At 47.3% G+C, this 27,883-nt stretch overlaps 2 protein-coding genes across 3 annotated transcripts in view; one reads left to right on the top strand and one right to left on the bottom strand.

Moving 5' to 3' along the window:
• Window positions 1–6,645, top strand: part of LOC135912247 (retinol dehydrogenase 5-like) — a 12,774-nt gene extending 6,129 nt beyond the window's left edge. The window contains exons 4-6 of the mRNA XM_065444627.2: window positions 1,117–1,299; window positions 3,962–4,094; window positions 5,839–6,645. Of these exons, the coding sequence (XP_065300699.2) occupies window positions 1,117–1,299; window positions 3,962–4,094; window positions 5,839–6,319 (797 nt within the window). The 3' untranslated portion in view covers window positions 6,320–6,645. The remainder of the gene's footprint in view (window positions 1–1,116; window positions 1,300–3,961; window positions 4,095–5,838) is intronic.
• LOC135912248 (pancreatic triacylglycerol lipase-like) lies at window positions 6,468–27,883 on the bottom strand. Of its 2 annotated transcripts, XM_065444628.2 has the most exons (12): window positions 27,459–27,877; window positions 26,514–26,721; window positions 22,164–22,456; window positions 16,953–17,099; window positions 14,797–14,905; window positions 13,616–13,762; window positions 13,063–13,279; window positions 11,407–11,585; window positions 10,446–10,566; window positions 9,331–9,525; window positions 7,589–7,744; window positions 6,468–6,587 (listed from the first exon to the last, which is right to left on the bottom strand). In XM_065444628.2, the coding sequence occupies exons 2-11, from the start codon at window positions 26,611–26,613 to the stop codon at window positions 7,618–7,620; spliced, it is 1,635 nt and encodes a 544-aa protein (XP_065300700.2). In that variant the 5' UTR covers window positions 26,614–26,721; window positions 27,459–27,877; the 3' UTR covers window positions 6,468–6,587; window positions 7,589–7,617. The 2 variants fall into 2 exon arrangements, 1 of the variants encoding a protein (XP_065300700.2); XR_011508892.1 differs by lacking the exons at window positions 6,468–6,587; window positions 7,589–7,744 and having other exon boundaries at window positions 9,387–9,525; window positions 10,446–10,558; window positions 27,459–27,883.

Raw genomic sequence — 27,883 nt, 5'->3', positions numbered from 1 at the left:
TTGAAGGCGGCACTACGCCTGCAACAGGACAGAGGCTTAGAACTGTGGTACATTCTGGGCCCATGGCAAAACACTACCTGGGAGTCACGCGCCCCGAAAGCGCTGCTGATATTATTCCGGGGCCAAAAGCTTTGCCGAAGCTTTTCATGCATCTCTACAGTGTATATGTGCGTGCGCTGCTTAAGTGTTTATCGTTTTATATATCAAGCTCATCACCCAGCACCTGGAGTAGCATGTCAGGCGAACCAACACGATAACATCTTCAGCATATCATTAAAGCTAGTATCTCATCGTCTATTCGTAATTGTCGAATGTTGGATTTTTTTCGCTGATATATAAAAAGTAGAACTAGTCGTTATAGTCTCGAGGGAGCCGAAAAAGTGATGTTCTGCTGCAGGATATATCTGGTTGTTGCGCATAGAAAGGCCAGTTTCTGAGAGAATGCACAGGGTAGATTTCAGACTCACTAATGATCAGTCACTCAAAAACAGTGGCGCGACCTTGGGTAAGCCACATACGAACTTGTTCCGATTTATTATTTGACCAGTGTCACGGTATTCGCATCCCCTTAAAGCTAGGTGGGATACTGTAATACCACACTCCTCTCCTCCAGCGAAGACAATGTTCACTCCGCCTGTAACGTGCCTTTCCCCTGTTTCAGTACTGCCATTGCCGTGATGCTCCTGATGATTCAAAGCAGCTTTTTTTTAATTACTGCTGCGTACTAAGCTCGGATATATTTAAGCATGTGAGTGAATGTTCGGGTATTGCGAAAGCATTGCACCGGATATAATGAAGGAACGTGCAAGGTCTTCGCCAGATTTGGGGCAAGGACAATCGAGACCCCTAGGACATTCGAAAGGTTTGAAAACTGCCTTGTATAGACTCACTGCCTTTGATGTGCAAGCCTCTCACATTTGCATACTTGAGCTAAGTATTTGTTTACTATCTCTACAAGATCAACTCTGGTAATAGTAGGGTTTTCTCAGGCCGAGCTCATTTCTTCGTTCAACCAGCCAGCATAATTAACCTCTGTCGATCGTAATGCCAGTGACCAGCACCACTTCACCAGTGATCAGTTCAGACTGCGATTCCGTCCCCTTTTTCTCCCCGTAGCTCTTTGGGGTATCGTGGCAAATGCCGGCGTGGCGTGCTACGGCGAAATGGAGTGGATACCTTTCAGAGAAGTGCAGCGGCTCATCGACATCAACATCCTTGGCACGCTGAAGTTCGTCATGCTCGGTCTACCGCAGATCAAGAAGAGCAACGGCCGCATTGTTTTCGTCACTGGGTTGCAAGGTGAGCAGCTCTTGTTTTTAAGTTTTGTCCTGTACTTTCCTGTACTAGCTGTGCTTAGTGTACACGCGAGTGCGCTGTGAGCTAGTTGGTTTGACATCGCGATGTTTTCCAATGCGAAAGGCGGGGCAACCGAATGAACAAGACAAAACAGTGCGCTTAACCAAATAGACGAGACAGAGCGGTATTCCTTTCCATGTCTATTTAGGGTATGTTTTTGCTTGCCAGCATTGAAGGGAATTCTACTTTGATTGTTAATAAGGCGATTTTAAGCCCAATAGAACGCACTTGGGTGACGTCTCTGGGGCTGTGACGCCATGTTGCCTCAAGGACGGCGTCAGGATTGCAATTGCGGGGGGACACCTCACCGAGGGCACCACCCACCTCCTCCCACCATTCAGTTTCAAGAAAGCGTGCTCGTGCACCGAAAACGAGAATGAAGACTCATGCTGTTTCCCCCTTTTAAAGAGCCTGTCCCCGCCACTCCCTAGCGCTAAGAAAAGAAAATCTATAGAAATCACACCAGGTCTATCCACGCGTATTTTGATATCTTCGCATGTGAACTTATGAAAAAGACGGCATCGCATAGATTAAGCGATGAGAAAAGCATTACTGCGTTTCCTTGTGCACTGGCGACCTTCCCGTCGAGCTTTAAAGTATTCTGCTGAATCGCCTTCTTTATTGGACAGCAAAGGAGCCAGCATCATCTATTTTACTTAGATGCTGTCTTCACTAAGCTGTCTTTTTTGTCAGCTTCAGAAGTTGCGATGAACGCTGTCCTCTTAGCCGTCTATTAAGCCGTCTACGGCAAGTAGTGTAATACTCGAACACACTGCATTTATTGATAGCGTTCTCTCTGTTTTGTTTATTTGATTGCAAGCGCTCTTTTTTGTCTCCTGTATTTGGTATTCTCGATTTTTAGCGTCGGGAAATATTGTATACACATACTGCATTTATTCGGATATAACCACTTAACTCCTGAATTACCATGAGCTGTCGACAAATATATCAATGGTTACATGGATTGATTGCAAGGTGCTGCAAACTGGATTGACAGGAAGTCAACGTGGCAAGATGATGCGTTTCGCTTTTTTTACTGAGTCCTAACTAAACAATAACTAAAATAGCAATATATGGTGTTTCAGACCACTCCTTAAGAGGGCACTAACAATAAAATTTATTTGATCTGTATTAGTAAAGCATCCCTCTACAGTAGCAAATACAAAAAGAAGAAAAGACACTCTCACCGTCATGTTAGGCTTGGTTAAACCAGAAAAGACGCAAAAGCGAACGACAGATGGCTACACTGCCTTTCAGTTCTCGCACCTGCTCACTGCGACGTCATAGGTTTTTACAGCGTCTATTCGAATATAGGTAATTTTTCAGCCGTAAAGTGAACTATATTGTTTGCTGAAAGAACTAAAAACAGAACTTGACAAGTTTAAAGAGCTTTTATTGAGCCACGACGGCCCGCATGCGAAGAAGTACTTTGAAATTCGCGGCGTCGCACTGACGTCACTGACTTGGCTCCCTTAAATACATGCCTTCATAATATGATTGTGCGTGCAACCGCGCTGTCACGCGAAAGATTTGGTGCGCCAGAAGGTTGAGATGCTGCGGTGAAGCGCTCGTAAATGATCACCCTCCTCTTCGCCCACCACTCTCTCCCCTTGAGTGGTTGCAGGAGAGAGAAAGCTCCGCACCGCTTCATACCTGCTGTTTAACGGCTCTGCTCCCTTCCTAATTATGCAACGAAAGAACAAGCGCCTCCCTGAATCTCCTCACTACACCAAATCTACGCCTTCAAGAGCTTCATTTCTTTTATGAAGTGAATGTAGCTTTGCAAAAGCACTCGGCAATTCGCGTACATCAGAAGAAAATCATCGTAGATGGTTTCTGGACAATTAGTATGGTATTCTAGGAGTATATTCTATTACTTCAACTCGACCTATATTTCTATTTAATTTCCGCTTGAGGCACTGAAGTGGCCAGTCAAAAGGAGTCGCTGCAATATAGAAACTTGCACTGAGGAACGTTTGGTAAACAACCCAAGACTATAAGCCTGGAGCGTACGCTTCAACGTGGATGCCCGTCGTCGTCATGGCTGTGACGAATACGAGCCTCTTCGCGGAAGCTTTGACTCCTGAGTGAGTCTTCGCTTCTTCACTCACTGTTCATGAAACGTTGATAGATTTCTCGAACAAGCATTGCCGCAGCAAACACCAAAGCGCGTTGTTGGTTCGCTGCGTTTTGTGTGCCGATGTGTTGCTTGGGTCTGTGTAGCGCTTGGAGCAACCGTTAAATGACTCTAAAATTCCAGCACTGCTCCGAACACAACGCAAGCACGATCTCATTTATTCTTCTTCCGCTTATCCGCACATACCCACGAGACCAGTTATTTGTCTAATTTGGCTCACTGCTCTAAACAGCAACCAAGCAGCCACAATCACCACACACGGGAACTCTTGACAGGATGTTGTCCTGGCGGTGACCGATTGATGGTCATATAAACTCAACGTACAACACATGAATTGCAATTACACATCTTGCTTCGAGCAAATAATAAATGGATAGCTATCATGATCATCCGTCTACTTCAGGTTCGCTACGCGACACAAACTAAAATATCGAATTAGAACACAACATTATTTCTTCTCCGACGCAGGCAGGGTCGCTATTCCTGGAATGGTGATCGGATCAGCAACCACAGCTGCCCTGTGCCACTACGCAGATGGCCTTCGTCGAGAAATGGCCAAATTCAACGTCCAAGTGTGCACTGTTGAACCGGCATTTTACAAGTACGTGTTGACCAGCAGATCTTTACATTCAAATAACTTCTACCCTAGGACAGTTCTAACGCATACAACAGGGGTGGTCTAAGTTTCAGATTCAGTGAGTCACGCAGAAGTTCGTCGAGTCAATCAAACGCCATAGCGAAATACAAGTGGCGCGAACCTTAATGCCACTGCACGGATTTTCGAAAACGGCGGACGCATGTTTGTCGCACATCCTGGTTCCGTAAAAGCTTGCACCATGCTGCGGGTGTTAAGAGGCAGCTGGTGTTTAACACGGAACCTTCCAGACGAAGGAAGATGTGTGTCATCATCACTGTGGGGATGATACACACCGATGAAAAATACGAACATTTTGAAGTAGATTTCGCTTTATTTTTGATCCGACCCGCAGCCACTACTTGACTCAATAGCCTGCCAGCAAACCAGGAAGAGTTGGCCAGGAAGAGCAACAGCTTGACCGATCATTGGGACAGTCGCTAGTCATGCGATCACCTTTTTCATTTTAAAAGCGAAGCTTTTTTCGTGAACCTCGCTGGGTTTTAGTGACCGTGGTTGCTGCGGCAGGGCTGTTCTCCAGTTGAATAAGCCATCCAATCACAGCGGAGGGCGCGCGCGCCCGACGTTTTGGCGCTGAGCTTATCGCACCACCACCAGATGGCGCTCGCTCCCTTGCATCCGAGACGGAGACGGAGACGTATAAAAGCACAGTTCGCAATAAGGGATCAGTAAATTTGGCCGTGGTAGTTCATAGTGTTTTTTTTTTCTTTTTTCATTGTTTAACCTAGGTAGGATATTAGGCAGTATAGTAGCAAGAGCTTGGTGGCGCAACCCACCACCCCGTTCCAGAGGGGACGCTCATAACATCCATTCATCCATCCATCCATTTATCCGAGGCAGCGGTGGCGGTGGTCGTGCGGGCGAATGAAAAGAACAAGAACCAGAAGAACGCCAGGCCTTCTCGCGATCAGTATGAAGCGTATTGCGTTTCACGGCCTGCTTAATGGGCTGTTTGCCCACGCCATCTACTCTGTCGGTGGGGACGCTGATCACCAAGACAGATGTGAAGGTGCTTGCCGCTCTAAACAATGGGAACACAAAAACACGTGTTTCGATTATTTATGCACTCCCACAAAGCTTCACTGTTTGTAGTTTCCAAGACGTTTAATCTGCTGCATTTTTTATTGTTTTTTTTCTCACTGCAATGTTCCCTCTGTGCCGATAACCGCCACAATACACAGTGCGCTTCACCTGGTAGGGCCGTGTACACAAGTAACCATTACAGAAGTCAGATTGTACCATATAACCGGTGTGATAGCGACGATACACTGACTACGCAGCTCAACTACATTCGCTACAACAAATGGCGAGCTGGCCACTATTTCTGAGCAAGTACGTACCTGTCTTCAATGCTTAACTTTACTTGCGAGAGCTGTCCTACTTCCCAAAGTAAGAGTACTCAGGTAAAATTCATACGAGTAAGACCCTAAACAAGACATTGCTACTAGCCCAATGTCGCTGTGAACGTTCGTTTCATTGGGTAAGTTATTCGGGGGATGTTCGATCAAACGGTACTTCACTGCACATTGTCCGCGCGTCAAAGCAGCATGATATCCCAACCACCTGCGCCGCTCATCGACTCCGTTCTGCGTGGTTCTGGGTGGTCCCAAGGTTCGCGCTTCAGAAAAGCCACCGGTCCAGTCACGCAATTTTTTTTTCTTTTTTGACAGTCCGCGTCGCTCTCTCGCAGGACTCAGATGACAGACCCAACGGAGGTCACGCAGGCTCTCAACGAAGTCACTCGTCGGCTGCCCAACCTGGTCCAGGAGGAGTACGGGGCCGCCTACCTGGACAGCTTCAAGTTCACCTTCGCCAAGAGGCTGAAGCGGTTCTCGCGTCAGAACTTCCAGGAGGTGTCCAACGCCGTCACCCGTGCGTTGCTGTGCAGCGAGACGAACGTCCGCTACTGCTGTAGCGGGATGCGCCAGTCGCTCACCTGGGCCGTCCTCGAGTTCCTGCCGCTGAAGATTTGCGACTTCTTCCTCATCCTGCAGTTCGCGCCCAGGGTGGCGCTCGCGGGCAACATCCGGGTGAGAAACGTCATAGTCCAGCCGCTGCCCACCGACGACACTGCCCTGACGGGCAGTGATAACAAACTGCAGGACCACATGGAGACCGTTCGGCCCAACTACCAGACGCCGCCGATCTTCAAGCCGAGCTTCAATATGTAGAAGGACGCTCGGAGAAGCGCGCACTCCTTTGGACAAGCCTTCACAGCTTTGGCGCGCGGCTACTTCTCGATTCGTATTCCTGGATGACGCTGAACGCCTCGATCAAGCGCACGGTGCATGAAAGTTAGTGTCCATCGTACGTCTGAACCTACAGGAGCATGGTACGTGATGGAAAATGTGACACGCTGTGGTCTAACAAAAGATCCCTGCGTGTTGTTCTTGGTGCAAATGTGGCTTTACCATTGGATGCACTGCATGTGGCTAGAGCCTGGAAATGATAAAGAAAAAGTTCACATAAAGCAAGCTTCAGCAGGTTTCACTCATAATTTCTCGTTAATTATTTTTCTATTTCCCGTACGATAAGCGCGGGAGTTTAGAATAAACGTGCACGCGGGGTTCTTTCTTTTTCTTTAACTTGGTGCTCGTGCCATCAGGAGTAGGTTTTGCGTACGTTAATAGGAAGCAAGATCACAGAACTCGAGTCAAGATATTCCAGCGGCTCTGCTTCTCAACATATGTAGATATTTCATCTAAGTGGTGCAACTTCCCAGTCATACCGTTGCGCTGCGTGCGCGATGGCGAGGCTACACAACTGAAGCAGGGTATGTGTACGAGCTAGTTAGTATTCCATTGTTTCAAACATCACTTACAGCGCGTACATAGACAGGGACCAAACCAACGACGAAGACAAGCGCTGACTTCCAACAGTTGGAAGTCAGCGCTTGTCTTCGTCGTTCTTTTGGCCCCTGTCTATATACGCGCTCTAAGTGATGTTTGATACACACCACTGAAACTTAACGGCATTGCCTTGATGGGGTGTTGGTACACCGTCAAGGAACAGGCCTTGTGCAATGAGGTAAGTATCCTCCGAAGCATTCAGAAAGAGACACACAAAAAAGGCTCTCAAAGACCTCCTTTTCCATTACGTTCACCTTCTGTTCGCATAAGTAGCCACAGCAGCAGAGCCACTGTGGTGCCATCGGGGTCCAATGTCCGGCCAATGTGACCTCGAGCTGTCTCTTCAGCGACCCAGCATTCAGTGCCTCTAGAGTCAGTTTCTATAACGCGTAACATATTTTCAGTAACGCCTGTGGAGTGTCAATGAGAGGGAAACAATGCAATTCGCTAAGGCATATGAATTCCGACCAGAACCAGCTCGCCTCGGCTGACCTAAACTGCAGCCAGCGTGTAATACAACTGCCAAATCTTAGCATCAAGAGAAATTCACGTGAATCGCGTTAGAAGAGACGGTAATATAAAACGAGTCACCGTGATTAACGGTCACTTTCACGGGTCTCTCAAAGCTCCACTTCGTCGTCGTCGTCTCCGCATTGCTCCTGAGGCTCGAGAACCAGCTCTCCGGGGACGAGCGGTATTCCTTTGACGCCGCTCCGGCAGAACCTCCACGTCTCGGTTCGTCTGGTCCTGCAGATTGACAACGTCCCTTCAGTGACGTTTAAAACTGGCATTTCGAACTGCCGTATCGCAAGCGCGTCTCCGCTCCGAGCTCTTCATTTATTAAAGAGACACTAAAGAAAAAATTATGTCGAGGTAGACCAATAGATTCTACATATAGAAGTCTATCATTGTTTTCTGTATGCCAATATACCAGTTTGTTCCGCATAAGATGGCCGCCGAAGGTACCGCCGCTGCTTCGTAATTTGAACCGGCCACTCCAGAAGTGACGAGTTCACGTAATGCGCACGTGACTTCCATCTGTGCCGCTCTCCGTGCATCACAGCCCGTGATGACTTCACATTTTAGGTACCATAGTACAGAACAGGTGGCGCCTCAGCGATTTTCCATTTTCGTAATTTTCCCCGAGCATAAAAAGCTATATTCCGACTACGAATGACGACTTCGTTGTAGAAAAGCTCAATTTTTTAAAATCTAGCTCGAGTTAGTATTTCCTCTTAGTGCCCCATTAAACCGAGGGAAGTCTGGAACGTCACCGGTGTATAAAGCCCTCGATGGATGAATAATATCAGCATCCCCTTTAGAATAGCATGGTTAGTAGCAAGTGTAATTAAGCTTCCTATTGTTGTGTATCGATATAAGGGAAGCAAAGCCCTTCCGCCTTAGGTAGTTTCTATGGTTCAGCACTTCTGGCGAAAAGACGTGCCACCCTTCGCCTTAAGTAAATACTGCGCTTCAGTAATAATGGCCTTTGAAGCTTGATCCTTTCGGCCATGCGTAATTTCAGAGGTAACACTCGGCGACTAGTGAGCCACCTTCCCCTCCGCCGAACACTTTTTCCTTCTTGTTTATTATTCATAGGAAACGAGCACTGCAGAATACCGCAAGCCGGAGAGAAGTACATGAAAGGGAAAGCAATTGACATGCACCCGAATTGTAGCACGACGCTACGAAGACTGCAAAATTATTACTCACCCACCAAACTGCAACATTCTTGACCTACGGCATGCTATTGCACTAAATAGGTTATCTTCAAACACGGCGGGTATGGCATGTTTCCGGCTCTGCAATTAATTGGTTCTGGTGCACCCGACCCGCAAAAGGAATTGCCTTCGGTATTTCTGCCCGTTACTCTGCAGGGAAGCATTCTCTTGGTGCTGGATTTGGACATCACCTATTCTTCTACAGTAAAATATTTTACACCCCTTAAAGTGAAAAGAGTGTAAATGTGCGTACAACTCACACCCTCGGGGTGTTATTTATATAAAGCACACCCTTTTTGGTGGGAGTTATAGACACATTTACACCCTTTTTACTTTTAAGAGTGTAACTGATTTTACAGTGTCGTGCGCAGATGTCGCAGTTTCTGTCTTGCGCACAGGCATCACGCTCTCCCCACGCCACAAGGAATGCATGAGTTTGTGTGTTACAACGCGAAGTGGGACAAGGGCTGCGCCTCACAGCCCCAGGGAAAAAACCTACCAGCCCAATCCAATAGCCTTCTAAGGAATGCATCTCACGTCTTCTCACAGTTAATCGAATCGCGTTGGTCTCGTCAGAAAGAACACAAAACCAAAAGGCTTCGCGTATCTCGCCTTTTCGAAAGAACGTGCATGTCTAGCGGCCGAATCTTGAAGTACAGGATGCGTGGCACGGGCCCCAGGCCCTCGCTGTCCGCCCGTCGGCCCACGAGGGAGTTCCAGTGAAACGTCACGTTGTGCACATCGAAAAGCCTCTTCTTTGTGGTGAGTAGCGAGGTGTACTTAACACCGGGCTTCATGCTATGTGGACTGCAAGAGACGAAAAACAAATGGTTCATGGAACTCAACCCGTTCTGTAAATACACATGCAGCAGTTGGTGGTAGTAGTCGCTCGCATCCCTGGCTAATCATCTACTGAGGCGTATTAGCCCAGAATCGGTTGGCACTTAATATAAGCAATTACAGAATTTGTAAATGTAAGATTGCTATATGTAAAAATAAGTCTCAAAGATGGAGTTAGGGGTGGTTAGAATAAAATTAGAAAATTCTCGGAGAGTACAGATTAATTAAATAAATAAATTTAATCACAGTCTATGGAAAATTAGAAGAAACATATGAGGGAATAGCTTAACGGTCCCCAAACGCAGAGTGTAAGGAAAATACGAACAACGTACAAGAATAAAGCTCAGAAACGAACGAAAGAAAACATCGTCTACAAGAAGAAAAAAAATTTTCTACACGATAAGGCTTATGCCTCTTTCTTCATCTGCAAGAAAGGGTTATATAGGAGAGCAAATATACGGTATACCAAGTCACTAGCTACGAAGATTTACGTCGCAGTGGAACAGCTCATGTTGGGCCGCTTGCTGGGGTGTGTGCAGCCAAATCTAGCCATTTCTGGTCACCTCAACGTAGAATTTAATTGTCAGCATAAAAATATTACCGAGTCATCGTTGATGAACTTAATCCTCGCAAAAAACGAGAACGCTCTTATCATAAATTTATTTCTTTTTTTTCAGTTCGTTAACGTAGCCTGTCGCTAAAACCACATTGTCTATGTAAAAAAACGCTTGTATTTACAAGAATATCACAGTTGCTTTAATTCTTTATTTTTTTCCCATCAATCAACAACCAGTCGAGAATAATAATTTCAACATGTTACTGGACATGGCAACACCTGAGCGAAAAGGAAGGCACCAGTTGTAACATTGCGGGGCAATCTGTGGTACCTTTTGTGCATCCGGATGGCAATCTTTTGATCCACTCCTGGGAGGGTCAACTGGACGTCACCAAAGAGATCCCAGAGTGGCACAGATTTTGTCGTCTTCACTATTATCTGGTACTGAAAAACTTCCAACAAGATAAAACAAACCTGTTCACAAGATAATAAGACCCTGCAGCCATAAGAGGGTCTGCTTAATTTCTGCTTTCTTTTTCACTTAGTTGGAAATAAGACTGCCTCATTTCAACAAATCTAATACCATGCGCTTTAGCGCCTTCGATATTACTGTGACCTCGCATGCAAGGCATGCGAGGCTTCTATAATGAGTTTACCACCTAGTTACAGATATCCCCACCTTACACAACTACAACTAGCCATCCTTTTAGGTAAATTATTTTGCTCTCACCCGACATATTTCCAAGTGTGGTACGGTACCTTTGATTAGATTATGAGAACTAATATTACTGAGGTAGTTGAGTCTATCTTTAGGACATAAAGTAAAGCCTATTTTTCGCTTTGATCTAGCTCTGGGCTCTACGCAACTTCCCTTTACCGACAATGGCATCTAAGTAAAATTCACTCGCTTACCCATTTCCAGAACCTATAACACTTGCTGGTTATTATCCAGTTTATGTTCATTTTGTTTGTATGCTCGTTTCTAGAATTTTTTTTTCATATTATAGGCACTGTTGTTCACATGCCAGCATTTGTCCCGAGGTAGCGTTCACTTTCTTTAGAACCGTATCCCAGCACCACGAGCTCATGGCAAAGACAGAAGTCAACCCCGTAAAAAATGACTGATGGCCCAGGACAATTAAATTCAATAATCCCATATTACATATGGGAACATACGGGTCCTTATATACAATCGCATACGTTTCATATAAGATTATTGGACATGGTGGTTATAAGACTTATCAGTTTTACTGTTTATATATGGGGAGGTTCCTCGGACGTGCATCACTCACGGCAGTACGGTGGGTCCGGGTCCGTCTTTAGATAAAGCTTGGCGGTATTTCCCCGAGTACGATCGCCGCTCCTTCGAGGCAGCCTCCGCACTTTGTCGGCAAGAAAGCCCATGATGGCACAGCGACCCCGACCCGAAGCACAGCCACCGCAGCGTCCAGCCATGAATTCTTCCCAAGACCTGCATCGAGCCAGTGGAGTCACTTCGTGTAGGATTGAAAACCCCGCCTGGTCGTTCACAGTTGAGCTTCCAAAGCGACCAACTTATGATACCCTAGGGAATTGGATCACTGGTCTGTAAGAACTTTGACAGAAATATCATTTTACAAAATTTATATTGCCTCAATTGTAGCGGCCACCCCGGTTGCGATGCCAAATAGCTGATGAAAATCCGTAAATATGCGCACCGAGCACAAGCAGTCGATGGAGTTCGATTAACTTGGTTACCAAAAGAAAACAAAAAACAGAAACTAAGAGGTTCAACTTTCTAGCTCTACCGCGATCCATATATCAGCCCGCGTTTATTAGACAATCGGTTTTTTCATGTGAGTCAAAGATGAAAGAAACGCCCATAAAACGACACTGTTCGTTACGCCTACTGCGAGTGTGAGCTTTAAGGAGAGAGTACGTGTGCTTGGTACTCTCTTTAATAAATTTCTCTTGTCTGCACTCATGTTAACATCTGCTTTCCTTCGAACCTCATGGTTTCAATGGTCGGCATGTGCTAAACAACTCTTTGCATAAATCAGAATGCTCCCAACGGAAATGCGCCTGACAACTTTGCACAAATGGGAGCACCTGATCCGAAAACTTTCGCACCTCAAGGCACATTATGGACTTGCTTCTTCTCAAGTTACTGCCGGAAATCAGCCTGGGGGTGCAGTTTTTTATTTCCCTCACTTACATGCCATATACTGGTACTGGTTCAAAGAAAGCTAACTTTGACTTGCATGTCCTGTCATAGCTCTGTAAACGTTCTCACTTATGTATTTTCCACAGGCTTTATCATCTGCTTGAATTTTGAATTATCAGCTCCTGCTTCAACTGAAAGATAGTTCAACTCGAAGTTATCCTCACTTCAAATTGGGTGTTACCACATGTCGCAATAACGTATATTTTGATCAATTCATTCCCGGGAACAGCAGGGAATGAAACGTCCTTCCTTCTTCCACTGCTGCCATAAGTCACGCTTCCTTCAAAAATGTCATCAGTGCTATATTGTAGTTCCACTACTCTCTGTAATGCCTGCACGTCCCGAGAGCATGAAAATAAACAAATAAATAATGCCAACAATTTCCACAGCAGACGAAAACAATCGAGAGGAATGTCAGTGTTCTGCCACTCAAATAAATTTTCCCACAACCTCATTCAATAAATGCAAACCTTTCTTCACAAGAGCAATTCTTTTTGCAATGCACAGAAGGCTAGGGTTCCTGTCAACCAATGAGTAACGAGAACCGACCGTGTGTTCCAGAAAAGGGAGGAGGGCTTGCCAATTCCATCCTACTAATCCTTTCGTAATGCTTCCATTCAGCCAGCCCCTCACGGAGGACGATCAAAGGCGGACATTGGAGGACCCCTTATTCTCGTCCTCTTTTCTGACTGGCCGACGCAACCAATAGCCTTCGCTGCACCGTACAGACTTGGTGAGCTTTCACCTGCAGGCCACCCCGACGGGCAGGCATAGCCTCCTGTTGATGGTGGCGATGAAGTAGTCCACCGATCTCTGGTGGTCGCAGGCTGCGAGGCGTCGAACGCTCTCCAGCATGCCTTCCAGGAGTAGGCTGTTGATGTGCTGCATGCGACAGCCTGGCTGCCGGTTGCCGTTGTTTGGGTAGAAATCCACATGACCGACCAATTGGTCAATCCCGAAGCCTGTGTAGAAAATGCAACGACGCGCGCACACCACGTGAACGTGGGGACGTCCAGATTGGCGATGCTCTACTTTGTGCTGCTGATTTTTATCCACTAATTTTTCATGCATACAAGAACTTCAACGCTGCACAAAACAAGAATCATAGGGTAATAATGAAAAAAATTTCTGATCTGGGCGCAGGAACACTTTCACTAGGCGGTTACCAGCTGGATTAAAGGACACGTACCTATATCGTGAATTTATGCATGCATTACATGCATAAAGGTCAGTGCCTAATGCATTTTAGTGCACTGGAAGCATTTCATCCTGCGCCATGTCACAAGCAAGGCACTCGCCTTTATCGTTGAAGAAACCAAGGTTCGCGACGATGCTGAACGGCAGGCTTGCATCGGAGTGGATCACGTCGACAAAGGCAGCGTCGGTGGGATCTAGCCGCACAGCCGGCGGCATGTGGAAGAAGTACGGCCCGGCAGGGTCCAATCCTGGGAACGTTTCAGAATGGAAAGCTCGGCAGAGAAAACACAAGTGGTTCTGGGCTCTGCAAAAACAAAAAGAGCGCTGGAATCTGCTTCATTTCACTACATGTTCAAGAGTTGTCTTACCCGCCCATAATGGGTGCGTCTACTCTGCTCGTTCTCAACCGCCACGAACGTATTTGATTGCTGGGTTTGAGAAACTTAAAAGCGGTTTGAAAATCTTAAAAACTGCAGTTTTTCCGCCTCCGGTCACCCGCTACTTCGACGAGCAGCTGCACGTTCGGCTCGGGCATTCTTTCTCTGGTTCTGATGCAGAGTGTGCTTCACATCGTAGCGACCCAAGTCGGAGCATGCAGTAACCAGCCAAACGTATGATTACATACAAAACAAGTACTTATTCCCGCTCGAGTAACATGCCAGAAGTGCCTTAGTTTTTAGAGTGTTATACTGTACTAAAAGTGGCAGTGCAGACCAGACCACGTAATACTTCGAAGCACGAACTCGCAGAAAGGTGGCATATTGTGGCATCTCAGGCGCTTAATCCTAGACATGATATGCGCAATGCGATTTCTCAACGGCAAAGTGTGCAGTGCGATCCACTGTTAAAAGGTACACCTAACCGCTAAAAATGCATATTAGCACCAATATTTAGCCAAATGACATCAGAAAACTGACTGGTATGATGCGTAAAGAACACATATATGCGTCAAAAATAATGTAATATTGCATATCTGCAGTCACATTTCTTAACATTAAATTAATTAAGAGTTTCTTTTAGGAGTGAATCAATCTGTAAATTCTCCGCACACCGGTCTGTTTCAAATCAGCATGTACATTGCTCACGATGAATTGATTTATGCGGCGATTTATGGCGTAAAAGCTCATACTTCGATGCTATGCTCAATCTTCGATGCTATGCTGTTCTGTTGATTAGAATAAGGCTAGATGTACGTTGTACTTTATGCATGTATGTATGAAACGATAGTCTATATTTTCCCCGGCGCCTTTGCTAATTTTCTCACAACAAAAATGTCCTTCACCAGTAATCCTTCCAATCTTGTCGATGCGCTCGCCGGCGTACCCAGCTATCTGTGCACCGAGGCTGTGGCCAATGATGTGGAAGTCCGCTGGAGAGGCATCGGTCGCATTCTGAAATAGAAATTCAAAACTAAGCACTGTCTTCAATTCATACTAAAACAGGAAAGTGCCACTGATTACACGGCACAGAAACAAACTAACGTAAAACGTTCGCTCATGCGTCCCGTTGATCAAAACCGAGGTGCCAGGTTCCGTGGAAGATTCGGCATGAGGCAAGCGACCCTCAATTACATTAGACGCATTATGGCGGCAGGTTTCCACTGCCATAAAGTGAGCATTTATTGTAAGCTATAAGCGGGTGCTTGATCTGTTCATATTAATTTATCAACGTTTCTTATTGGGAATAATTTTCCTATCTGGTTAACTACCAAGCACACCTAAGCCATACGGCATACGCCTTTCACTTCTAATAATCTGCATTCATTATTCTAAGAAGTCTGTACGATCAAAATTATTTAACTTCTCAAATTTTACGTCCCCAAAATCACGATCTGATTCTGATACACGTCATAGTGGGAGTCTCTGAGTTCATTTCCGCAACCTCAGGTTTTTAACGCGATAGCGTTAAGGAGCTCGTGTCGCAGAAAAGCCGGTGTCGTCGGCGTCGGGTGTCGGCGTCGGCGGCGTTGACCATGAGCGATAAATCACGGCAGGCGCTTCATAAATAAAAAGCAACTTCCAAGATTGGCCCGGCGGGAATCGAACCCAGGTCACCGGAGTGTGAGACGGAGACGCTACCACTCAGCCACGAGTTCGATGCTTCCAAGCGGTGCAAACGCGCCTCTAGTGAATGCGGTGTTGCCTTCGAAACCAGCCGTGGAAAGTTATACTGCGGTGTATATCGGTAATTATGAACATGTAACGTACAGAAGTCACAATTACACGAGTTGCGAAGTGCGTTTCCGCTGCATTTCTTTTGCGCTTTCCGCACACGCAGAGCCATCTTGCGGCAAACACAGAAGACCCCCTCCTCTCAATGTACGGCGCTGCCCCGACAGGAGGCGCGCCGCGCGCGCATTGGGACCGCTGCCAGGCGCGTCGCGGGACTCCCTCTCCCCTGACGACGCTTCGCCGGGCTCCCGGTTTAGATTACTATCTATCTCTCTGCCCGTGCCGATCACGACGTTTGGCTGGCGTAGATCGTTTCCCCTCCGAGACACCGAGTTCTTTGGTTCGTTTCGTTCGCTCAGGCGCACGTTTCGTTGTCGCGCCGAACGCTGCGTTGCTCGACGTTCACCGCGTGATAGGTGGGCGCTAAGTCCGATGCGGGGCGCATCGTAAGTGATTGCTGTGCCGTAGCGCATTGTCTTATACCCCTTGGCGGGTCGACGGGAACGCTGTCGCGTCCCACTCTTGAAGGCGAAGCTTAAGCGTCCTCCAATTTTTTAACGTGCACTAGTGTTCTTGCATTTCACCCTGATTGAAATGCGGCCGCCGTGGCCGGGATTCAACGCGAGACCTCGGGCTCCGACCAAGCTTCTAAGATTCAATGAGTTTCTTGGTCACGAGCTCAGGATCGTGAGTTTCTAAGATCCAACATCAAATTGAAACCAAGATTTCTTGTGAAGTTTCGATATTCTTTGGCAGCCATGCAGGACACTGAACATTACTCCCCGCAGTCGCTCAGTTGATATGACATTGCGCTGGGAGGCACGAGGACGTGGGTTCGACCAGACCACGCCCACGCAGCCACACTCCAATGCAGGATGAATGCAAAAACGCTTGTGCACCGTGCATCGGGTGCGCTTTACAAAAAAAAAACCTAGAGTGACAAAATCAATCTGGAGCCTACCACTACAGCATGCCTCATAATCAGATCGGGTGTTCACATCTAATACCAAATAATTTACAACGCTAGACATTCACAATCACAACTAGTTGTAATACGCGCATAAAGAAATGCGTTCTTGATGTTTCACCTCAACATGACCTAGCTGCATTTTGCCTGCCGTGTTTTTCCCAAACAACCTAAAAATCGTCCTTCGCTTTCCGTTTGGCGCAAATTATTCTGTCTGCTTCATATTATTTCGGGCCCCGAAGCAGTGAGTCAAAATACCCGATTATTCGCTTTGTGAATTCAAAAAGCTTTGTCTCTTACCTGCAAGGTTGATATGAGCAGCGCGAGCTCGGCCCCCACCACTCTCGTGTTGGCCGTCGCCTTTGTGTACGGGGGCCCGTTGCCTCGGCTCCAGTCGACCACGATCACGTTGTAGTCATCATGCTTCAGAAACTCGTCCTTCATGATCTGAGGTCAATGATGAAACGCTATTATCAGACACTGCTCTTTTCAACACGTCATAATATGGAAAGAGCAACACGTGATCGAAAGAAACGATAGTTTCTAAAAAAAATGTCCTCGGGCAAGTTAGAGAATTCTGTAAAGCTTCCACCGTGCTTTGGAGTGTTACACAGAGTCACCGCCATGGAAGCTAATATTCAAACCCTTTTCACACAAACCGCTTCCACCGCTCAAACCGTAGCCATGGACACCACAGGAGCCGTCGCCGCCACCCTGCCACCTGTGGCATCCCCTATCCTTCATCATGGCCCACACTAAAACTGACACAACATTGTGGCAGTGGAACTGCCGAGGCTACCTCCATAAACAGCCCGTTCTCCGTCAACACCTCCGTACTACTTCATGTCAACCCGACGTAATCTTGCTCCAGGAAACGCACAATACTCCGGTCAGCCTTCCAGGATATCACTATTTCACTGCGAACAACGCTCCACACGGAGTCTCCACACTCGTTCGAAAAAGAATTACGGCAATCGAACACAATCTCAACGATCGGCGCACCGAACACCTCTTCATTGAGCTCATCCCGCACAGAAAACGAAAGGAAGGAATATTTATCCTCAACATCTACAATACTCCATCTCAACGCCATAGCCGATTTCTAACCCTCTTCAAAAAGGCCCTTAATATCGCAGGCAGCAGCCCCCTTATCATCGGAGGTGACTTCAATCTCCCGCACACAGGATGGGGTTACAGACACAGCTCTGCTGCAGGTCGTAACTTATGGCAAGACTCCCATGATCTCGGGCTTACACTCATTACTGACCCAGCCTTCCCCACTCGCCTCGGCACTTCTACTGAACGAGACACGACGCCAGACCTCACGTTCACCAAAAACGCAGACAACGCCCATTGGCGCAACACCCAACACGACCTCGGGAGTGATCACTGCATCATCGAAATTTCTCTCCCACACCTAACAGCCGTTATGGGAAGAACGAGGGACTTTACTTGGACGGACTGGGATGCGTTCCGTAAACGCCGTGTAACAGCAACGACGGACACTCCCATAACCGACATAGAATCATGGTCATGCGATCTACTGTCTGATACTAAATCGGCCACCCGCATTATCACAACAGACGCCCCGACAGAGCGCATGGACAGTAGACTCGCTCACCTTATCGAGGCCAAATCATCCATCCTCTCTAGATGGAAGGGACAACGGCTCAATAGAAGACTCAGACGGAAGGTCGCACTTCTCAATAAGGAAATTGAAGCACACTGCTGAGTTCTAAGTCGACAGCAATGGACAGAGCTATGTCACTCTCTAGACGGGCAACTCCACCAACCCCGCTCGTGGAAAATCCTCAGACATTTGATTGACAGCACCACCACCCGCTCATATCAACAAGATCGCCTCGCCAAGCTTTTATTCACAGAGAGCAAGACGCATGGCCAGGACCACGTTAAGAATAGCTTATGTCAAAAGTACATCCCATCTGGGCCCACTCAACCTCACGGCCCATACACAGGGACCTCCAACCCTGCCCTTGATGAAGATTTCAGCTTGGCAGAGATTCATGCTGCCCTACATAAGCTGAACAGCCGTTCGGCGCCAGGCCCAGATGGTGTTACGAATAAAACACTAAGAAATCTAGATGACCCATCGGTGCAACAACTCACCGAATACATCAACACCTGCTGGCGCCAGGGATCCATTCCCCCGACATGGAAAACAGCCAAAGTAATTCTCATCCCCAAACCCGGTAAGCCATCTAGCCTCGCCAATCTCCGGCCCATATCACTAACTTCATGTGTAGGCAAGGTCATGGAGCACGCACTCCTAACCCGTGTAAACACTCACCTCGAAGACACATGTGCTTATCCCCACTCGATAATTGGTTTTCGACAGCATCTTTCCACCCAAGACGCTATGCTCCAACTTCAGCATCAGATCCTAGATGGCAAATCCCGTCACACGAAGGCGATCTTGGGCCTCGACCTCGAGCGCGCCTTCGATAATATAAGGCACTCCACCATCCTTCAGCGCATCTCCTTGCTCAACCTTGGAGAACGCACTTACAACTACGTAAGTGACTTTCTATCCAATCGGAAGGCCTTCCTGTCGGTCGGAGACGTTCGATCGGAGGAACTCTCCCTCGGCAGCACGGGCACACCACAAGGCTCTGTCATTTCCCCAATACTGTTTAATCTGGTTATGATTGGATTAGCCCAAGAACTACAAAAACTCGACGGCATTGAACACACCATATACGCCGATGACATTACAATCTGGGCTGCAAAGGGCAGTGACGGCCAAATCGAAACTGCCCTACAAGACGCCATTGACGTCGTAGAAAATTATCTTGAAGGCACGGGACTCCGCTGTTCCCCTGAAAAGTCGGAGCTTCTCCTATACCGCCCCACACTCCGTGGACGCCCCCCGCGGGGCTCCACAACTAAACGCCAATACGAGGAAATAGAGCTCAACCTGAGCGATGGCAGACCTATATCCGTGGTCCCTTGCATCCGCGTTCTTGGTATGACCATAGAAGCCAACGGAGCTAACTCTACGGCTATCTCAAAGATCCTTCGACAGACCGCCAATACATCCAGACTGCTGAAACGAGTGACCAACCGGCGAGGGGGTATGAAGGAAGACAGCCTCATCCGCCTTGTCCAATCTTTTATCGTCTGTCAGATTACTTATGTTGCGCCCTTTCTCAACTGGTACAAAGCTGAGAAGTCTAAACTGGACATCATCATTAGAGGAGCCTATAAGCAGGCCTTAGGACTACCCAACCACACCAGCACGGAACTTCTACTACAATTAGGTATCCACAACACGCTAGACGAGTTAATCGAGGCCCAACGTCGATCTCAACTAGAGAGGCTTACTCTCACGGAAACGGGCCGCAGCATTCTAAACAAGCTTAATATAACCTACCACCGTCAACATGGAGATAAACACCCAATACCACGCGACATTCAGCAATGGATACACGCCGACCCTATTCCGAGAAACATGCACCCAGACTACAACAAAGAACGCAGGAAGGCACGAGCTACTTCCCTCATCAAAGCTTACGCCAACACCGCGGGCGTCACCTTCGTCGACGCAGCTGAGTACCAAGATGGACGGCGCTTTGCGGCGGTTACCACAGCAGGCGGCTTGCTCCGACATGCTGCCAGCATCATTACCAAAAATGCCGAGACGGCCGAGGAAGTGGCCATCGCCCTGGCCACTCTTGACCCAGCCTGTCACACAATTGTGAGCGATTCTCGCGCAGCAGTCAACAACTACATCAAAGGTCGCATTTCTCATCAATCACTCCGCATCTTACGACAAGCCCCGCATTCGTCTGAAAATCAGATCACGCTCGTCTGGATCCCAGCACACGCCGGCGTTGTCCACCCGCACCTCACCAACCTCAACGAGGTTACACACTCCGTAGCACGAGGAATAGTCAACCGTGCCGGAGACGGTGCAGGTGCACCCACAGGACGCGACCGCCTTACAAGATACAACGACCTTGTAAAGTCATTTTACCTCGCAAGAAGAACCTTCCCCACCCCTCACTGCAAGTTAAACAGGGCACAGGCAACCACCCTTCGCCTGTTACAGACGAATACATACCCCTCCCTTACACGCTATCACACTATATACCCCGACATCTACCCGAGCCAGACGTGCAAGGTCTGTAAAACTGAATCGGCAACACTCCCCCACATGCTGTGGGAGTGCAAACACCAATACCAAGACCTTAATCCCGTGACCCTCTCGTCGAGATGGTACGCCGCCCTGCGCAGCTCCCACCTCGACGACCAACTCTGGGCGACCCAGCAGGCCTACGAAGCGGCGAAGAGGCAAGACCTCGACGTCCCATCGTGGGAGGCCTAGGCCCAGCCGACAAAACTGCTGGTGCTTATTAAAGTTCACTCTCTCTCTCTCGGGCAAGTTGAAGTAAAGGTTTGCTGTCAGGTTATCCTGTAAATTTTTGCAAGGTCTTTTAAGCTCAATTTGAGCAACTTTAAAAAACAGACTGCTCTGTTTCCTTTGTTTATTATTTCTTTCAGGTTTCTCAAGCAACGCCTACAGAAATAAGGCACTACGAAGGAAATTCGCTCAGGAATGCTTGCACTATTTTCGTCAATGGCTTACCCTTGAGGTTTCAGTATTATTCAACAAATTAGACATCCTTAACGTGGAAGCCAGCAAAATTTGTGAATGAATGAATGAATGAATGAATGAATGAATGAATGAATGAATGAATGAATGAATGAATGAATGAATGAATGAATGAATGAATGATCGTTTTGCTCAAATCATCAGTTCGCCGTAAGCCACACAGTTTTTAAATTTCAGATTTTCTTTTCTGCAACAACGACCACCTTGACACATTTCAAGTTTAGTGGCAAGGAAAAATAACGTGCAGTTCTACGAAGACATCAAGTTGACGTCCTGCTGAACATGCAAGTAATAAGATATTATTCGGTCCCTTCGACTCGCCCTCTATTTCGCAAATTGATTCCGGTCAGTTCAGCGTCAGTTCCTTGCTGGCGAAGACGACCCGTCACCTGCTGCCTCAAACCTGCACTACCCTTGTCTGCAAATGCAGGGAATACCACGCGCTCGTCCTGCACGGAGTCTTCACCACAGTGACGGTCTGCACTGGTGCAAGAAGTGGCCCGCACACTTTGAAATGAGTGGTTAGGTGCAGTTCTTGGAATAACTATGTGCTCAGCCCAGTTCACATACTCGATAGACGTAACACTTCGGTAGTGGAGGAGTGACTGACGGAATACTCCCCACAAAGCATGACGGCACTGCTGAGACACCTTCGAGTTCTATAGGCCTGGCTTGTCACTAGACCTACTTTTTATTTACGCATCGGACGAGTGTTGCGCGTTCGATACCCCTGTTTCTTTCTGTCTTTCTCTCTCTAGCTGTGTTATGAAGTGCAGGAAAAGGAAGGGACCTTATATTAGAATGTACAAGCAAGTGAATGTTCACAGGAACGAAAGCTTGCATGTCCCGGCGTTTTAACACGTCGAAATGACACTCACGACCATCCACTTGCCAACCTCCTGCGAGTCCATGAAACCATGCACGATGACCTTGGTCTTGAGCGAGCCGTTGAAGAACGAGTCCTCAACGGGCCCCACCATGCCATCGGCACTCAGCAGCTCCGGCTCGTTCGGGTTGCGCTTGGTGAACAGCAGGAACCGGGTGCGGATGCGCTCACGGTCATCGGGCAGCACGTTGATGGGTCGGTGGATCACGTGGTAGAAGATGTCGTCGTTCTCGAAGCACCCGAGGCCATGCATGCACTTGCTCGACACCGAGGGCGTCCCGCCCACTGCCGAGCCGGAGACAGGGAAACAGCCGAGCCGTGACCAAATTAGGAAGCCAGAAAGCCGGCCATAAATACGCAGAACTCAGCCAAGTAATGACACGGCACAAGCGATAACTGTTTTCGTTCATCGCGTCAAGTTTAGGAAACGCACGCGGTTTACCACACAACGTTGGGTGACCGTAAAATGTTTAAAAGGTGAGAGAGGGGGAAGGAAAAGAAACAAAAAGGGAAAGGATGTGATTTATTTATTTATTTATTTATTTATTTATTTATTTATTTAAAATGAAGTGTATTTATTTATTTTTTAAAGAAGTGCTGTACTAAAATGACCAGATACCGAGATTAAACAAAGAAATGCAGCAGTATTAGATAAGGCAAACAAGTCAAATTATGCGTATTCTAAATACGAAGACATAGTTTCATACTTTAGGCTTTGTGGAGATACGTCACTTTATTTGTTAGACTAACCATACGTCGCATTTGGCATACATATTGAACGTGCACGTGGTGTTTTAGATGACCGGCAACAGCCAATAGACTTTTGACATGAATTCAAATGGGGTGTGCATGCATTGAACCAAAGTTGACGAAACCATAACTAGTTATGGAGAAGACAGCGATGGGCTTAGCAATAAAGAAGTCGGAATCAGACCGACCTAGGTGACGTTCAATTCTCGGTGACCAGCTATGAACTTAGTAGAGGTGCCACCTAAAACTCCACACTGCAGGAGCGCTCTGGGCCTCCACTCACTCGAACATCGTTCCCGAGAGGTGCCGATATTGAAATTTCGTCTCAGCCACAACGTAAATGAGCAGACAGAAATCATACATAAATGAGCAGAAATAATTAGCTGGCGCATTTCTACATATTATCTTTGAGCTGGACAGCGGTCGATTTGCCACTGCGTTCTCACGTCGTCGCCGACTGCAGCAAAGATAGATCCTTCTGGTTCGAATTTTTTAATGAAGTAAAAGTGCATCCGTACGACAAAAAAACATGGAATATAAAGAAAGAAAAATTTTGGGGAGTTTCTGAGATTATTCGAAGCTTTTTTCAAAACAGCCAAAAACTCGATCTGTTGTGAGCCGCACTTGGTTCCTCAGACTTCTGTGTTCGCGATCGCAACGGGGTTAAATATGGCCACAGATCACGTGAGGGCCATTTTTGCGCAAACCAGGACAGGTCATACGCTAGGCAGCAGGCTTGAAATGCTCGGAAATGAAGCCTAACCTCAGCATGATGCTAGACAGACATTATATATATATACAGTGAAAGCTCGTTAATTCGAACTTCAATTATTCGAATTTATGGATAATTCGAACTGTACTATTTGGTCCGGCCAAGCTCCACAGAAGTATATGTATAAAAAAGTCCGTTAATTCGAACGCCAGAAGGTTCCCTCACGGATAATTCGAACTACGCTCGCCTGGCACACGGCCAGAGAAACGCGCCTACTGCCTACACACCAGGCTGTATTGCCTCGGAAACGGAGAGAACGGCGAGAGAAGACAAAATCGGAAAAAAATCTAACCGACGCGTGGTCAGCCAGAAGGCAGCGGCGGCTGCCGCCTCTCCGTTCTACGTAACCTCCGAGACTTTGTGCCCGTTGCGAATCTCGGAGGCTTTGCAAATCTTGTGCAGCTGCTAATGTTGTGCGGAGATGGCACGGAAAGCGCCAAAACACAGCGAATCAAGTACGTCGCAGCTGCGCTTGCAATCAAGAACCAACTAATCAGGGCCTTCGCCACCTTCACTTGTTCAGCGTCTTTGTCTCGGCAGTCTTCATCGCTTGTGCACCTCTGTTTTCAGATAAGGAGGTATCGGCCGTCGCGATTGATTGTGATGGTGTTAAGCCTCGGCTAACGTTCGTTTCGGTGGACATCGGTGGTGTGACACAGTCGGACCCAGAGCTTCGACTTGAAGATGGCGTGTGCACGCGGCACACGCCATCACTTTCTCACACGCCAAATTTCTGACATGCCCTACTGCTTCCAAATCGCAGTGTACTGTTGCTCTCCTTCACTTTCGTTAGTTCGAACTTTCATTAAATCGAACTAGAGCGGCTTCCCCTTGCGCTTCGAATTAACGAGCTTTTACTGTATATATATATATATATATATATATATATATATATATATATATATATATATATATATATATATATATATGTGTGTGTGTGTGTGTGTGTGTGTGTGTGTGTGTGTGTGTGTGTGTGTGTGTGTGTGTCACAATTTTGGAAATGGCTTTGTCCCAATTGGTTTTCTTGATGTCGGATTTTAGCTGAAAAACATTATGAGTCACACAGAAATTATTGCACCATAAAAGATGACGCTATGCAAAGCTCTAGCTGGAGAACTCCAACCTGCCCGGAAACTGATCTGACAACGTGAGCGTACGAGAACTTCTTTGTGATGGTTTTCAGCGCTCATGTTAGCGCACTGAAGAGTATCCCAAAAAAAAGAGAATTGAAGTTGGGTGAACAATGTACTTCATAGGACTGAGGACTGGTCGACCACACCACTCTCACAAGGGCACTTTCAAATACCATTGAAACCGAATATACATTTAAATCCGCGAGCCCCGATAGCTGCCTTCGGCGGACTCACACAAAGGGGTCAATGACTCTCGCAGGATTTCAATAGTACTTGGTCTCAATGGCCATTGATATCGAGTGTATAAAAGATGTATGAGAGAATATGTGTCAAAGGAAGTGATGCAAATACTCCGTAGTTGCAGGGAACTAGATGACGGGCTGAAATATGAAAATATGCCCTCACACGATGGGCTTCGTCGACATCGAACAGTAGTAATTGAAGGTCTCTCGCCCAGACATTTGTGCGGCAGCTGAAATTGTTAGGAGAGTGATAGTTATGAGGATCAACTATTAAGTTAAGGTAATGCAAAGGGGTCGGTCAGGAATATTCAGAAAAGTATCACCTATATCTTTTATGAAAAGTAAAATATGAAACTTCTGAAAGGATCACAGTTTTTTTTCTGAGCGGGCAAGGTCTTTTTTTTTTTTTGAGCTGGGACTTACCCTGCTCGTAAGTCAGAACTCAGTTCACCTATATTGTGTAGCACATTCCTTCGACTTACTCTGCTGAACACCCGAAACTGACAACTCGAGCAGTCGGTGAGGGAATTCGGACCTTTAATTACAGTGTATTGATAATGTTTACTCCGTTTTAGTCTAGCAGTGCTTTTCAGACCTGCCTGGTAAGGAAGGCAGCACCAAGAGAAAGGAAAAGGCCAAAACTGGCGTGTTCAGGAATTCAATTTTCGCCTACGCAGCAGCCTGCTGCAGTAAGGAGGATGACATTTCATTTTCACTCTTACTGCTCGTCCCGTATAGGACACGAAACATGGAAGAACAAGCGAAAAGTAAGGCTCTGGAACAGCGTTCCGGTGAGACGTCTCGTCTCTCTTACCAAAGCAGAGCTCCCTCCAAAACACTGATAGCGGACTCAGTTGTCCCGATCCCTCGTTTTCCTCGTAAATCCTCACAAGTCATCACTTTCCCTAACCCCACTTCAGAGCTGCGTAATGTATAAGGTCTTAAACTGTTTTACACCACTGTTAACTCTGAACGCTGCTCCATCCTTGGAATACATTAAGTTTGATAAAGCGTCTAACACACGGAATTTTTGTCATCTAAATATAACACCCTCGCAATGAACAAATTCAAATATATTTTTCCCCTATCCATTTAATTCTGCAACCAACTTCCCCCTAACGTACGAAAATTGACATTTGATAACCTTGTTAAGGCAATCACTGGTTGATGCCCGTGATTCCTAGTGCCATGTATTATTCACTATGTTTATGTGCATGTATGTATGTATTGAGACCATTTTTTTTCTTTTTCTTTTTCAACATATTTCTTACACTAGCGCTTTGCTTTGTACCTTTGATTTGTGTACCCCCTTTTGCTGTGTGCGTGGCCCCCTTGATTTTGTACCCCACTCCTGCGAAAACCCTCTTAGGGTTGCAGTATGTATAAATAAATAAAAATAAATGAATAAATCTACACTTTGGATAGCGCTTCGTCTGAAAACTCACGCGTTCGACGCAGCAGCTTGGTGGCCTGCTCCGTGATTCCGGCTCCGACCAGGTTGCACAGGAAAACGACCGCACCGATGCGCACGGGTAAGGCCACCATTGTCTCGTGGTCGCTCCGACTTTGGCGCTGAGGAGGTGCCGGTTGCTGAACGGTGACGCCGACGACGTTGATGCCGCGTTGGGTCTCTCGTTGCGCTGGTTTCGCTTTCTGCGAACGTCGGAGAGCACACAGGGCTGAGCCGAAACGTCGTTACCCTTCTCCCTCACCCTCTCCCTCTCTCTCCGCCTACTACTACTGCTGGCAATTCTATTATTTTGCTCGCTTTTGACATAGAAAAGAAAGAGCGAAAGCTCGGTTATACCGAATCACCCGAGCCCGACGGAAACTGTCGTCGGTCGTGTGCGTGTTTTTTTTTTTTTTTCCCGGGCGGTCGTTTTGAATTGCCGAGTACAATGACTGCTGCCGCATACTTCCGGGCGCGGCTATGCTATTTTTTTTTTGCTCACTTACTTATTTCCCTCTGAAGAACTATTTGTACTTCACAGTTTCGCCTGCACACTACACAGCCGGGGCATGCATACTGTTAGTGTGCGATAAACATTCGTTCGAGCTTGACTGTGAGCGACAAAGTTACACTGGAGGAGGGGGTTGGGAGGTCCAGAAGAGTATCTGCACGCGTTTTTTGTTGATTTATCGTTAGGGCCGTCCCATAGTGAGAAAATACACAATTGAAGCCATCACCGCTATCAAAAATGCGAAATGTAACAACGGAGACACTGCTCTAGATAAATTGCGAAATTAATATGGGTTGCACAATATCAGCTTTCACGTTCAAAACACAATAGATGCCTTCACGTTCAACACACGGGGAAAGCAGGGACCTATGCTAAGCAGAGCGCCAAAAGCAAGAAGCGACAACAAAACTGCAACGAACGACAACGTACCAGTGTCCTAATTTTTGGCCACCCCTCCGTTTCCGACCACGTCGGGACCGAACGAGGCGCCCGACGACGGTGCCGTTTACGACGGTGCCGACGGTGCCGCGGAACCAACGGCCGACGCGGCGTTCCTCGTCAATCCAGCGGCAACTGCTCCACGCACTCCCTAGCAGCAGTAGCGCACGCCTCCTGCCGCCGATGCTCATGGCTCCTCGGAAGACGAGCGTGGTCTTCCACTGCCGACACGCTCCAGCGTCATCCGTACGATACACGATGAGCGCGCGCTCCAGGCGTGGAAGGAAGAAGGGAGGAAGAAACAGGTTGTCGCGTGACGGACCGCGTCTCCCTTCGACTGCGGAGCAACCAGAGCGCCCTCCCGTACAGCCGGGCCGGAATAAGATGAGCAAGAAGCCGGAGTGTTAGCGATAGTA

This window comes from Dermacentor albipictus, chromosome 10 (genome assembly GCF_038994185.2).
Source record: "Dermacentor albipictus isolate Rhodes 1998 colony chromosome 10, USDA_Dalb.pri_finalv2, whole genome shotgun sequence".
Classification (NCBI taxonomy): domain Eukaryota; kingdom Metazoa; phylum Arthropoda; class Arachnida; order Ixodida; family Ixodidae; genus Dermacentor; species Dermacentor albipictus.
Note: the sequence above shows the minus strand (reverse complement) of the source record. Positions and strands in the feature narration are given on the sequence as shown.

Coding starts and splice junctions, on each gene's coding strand:
- LOC135912248 (XM_065444628.2), bottom strand. CDS start 26,613: ATGGTGGCCTTACCCGTGCGCATCGGTGCGGTCGTTTTCCTGTGCAAC. Junction 13,763..14,796: donor CAAGATTGGAAGGATTACTG/GTGAAGGACATT, acceptor AAACGTTCCCAG/GATTGGACCCTGCCGGGCCG. Junction 11,586..13,062: donor CCCGTCGGGGTGGCCTGCAG/GTGAAAGCTCAC, acceptor GGCTCGATGCAG/GTCTTGGGAAGAATTCATGG.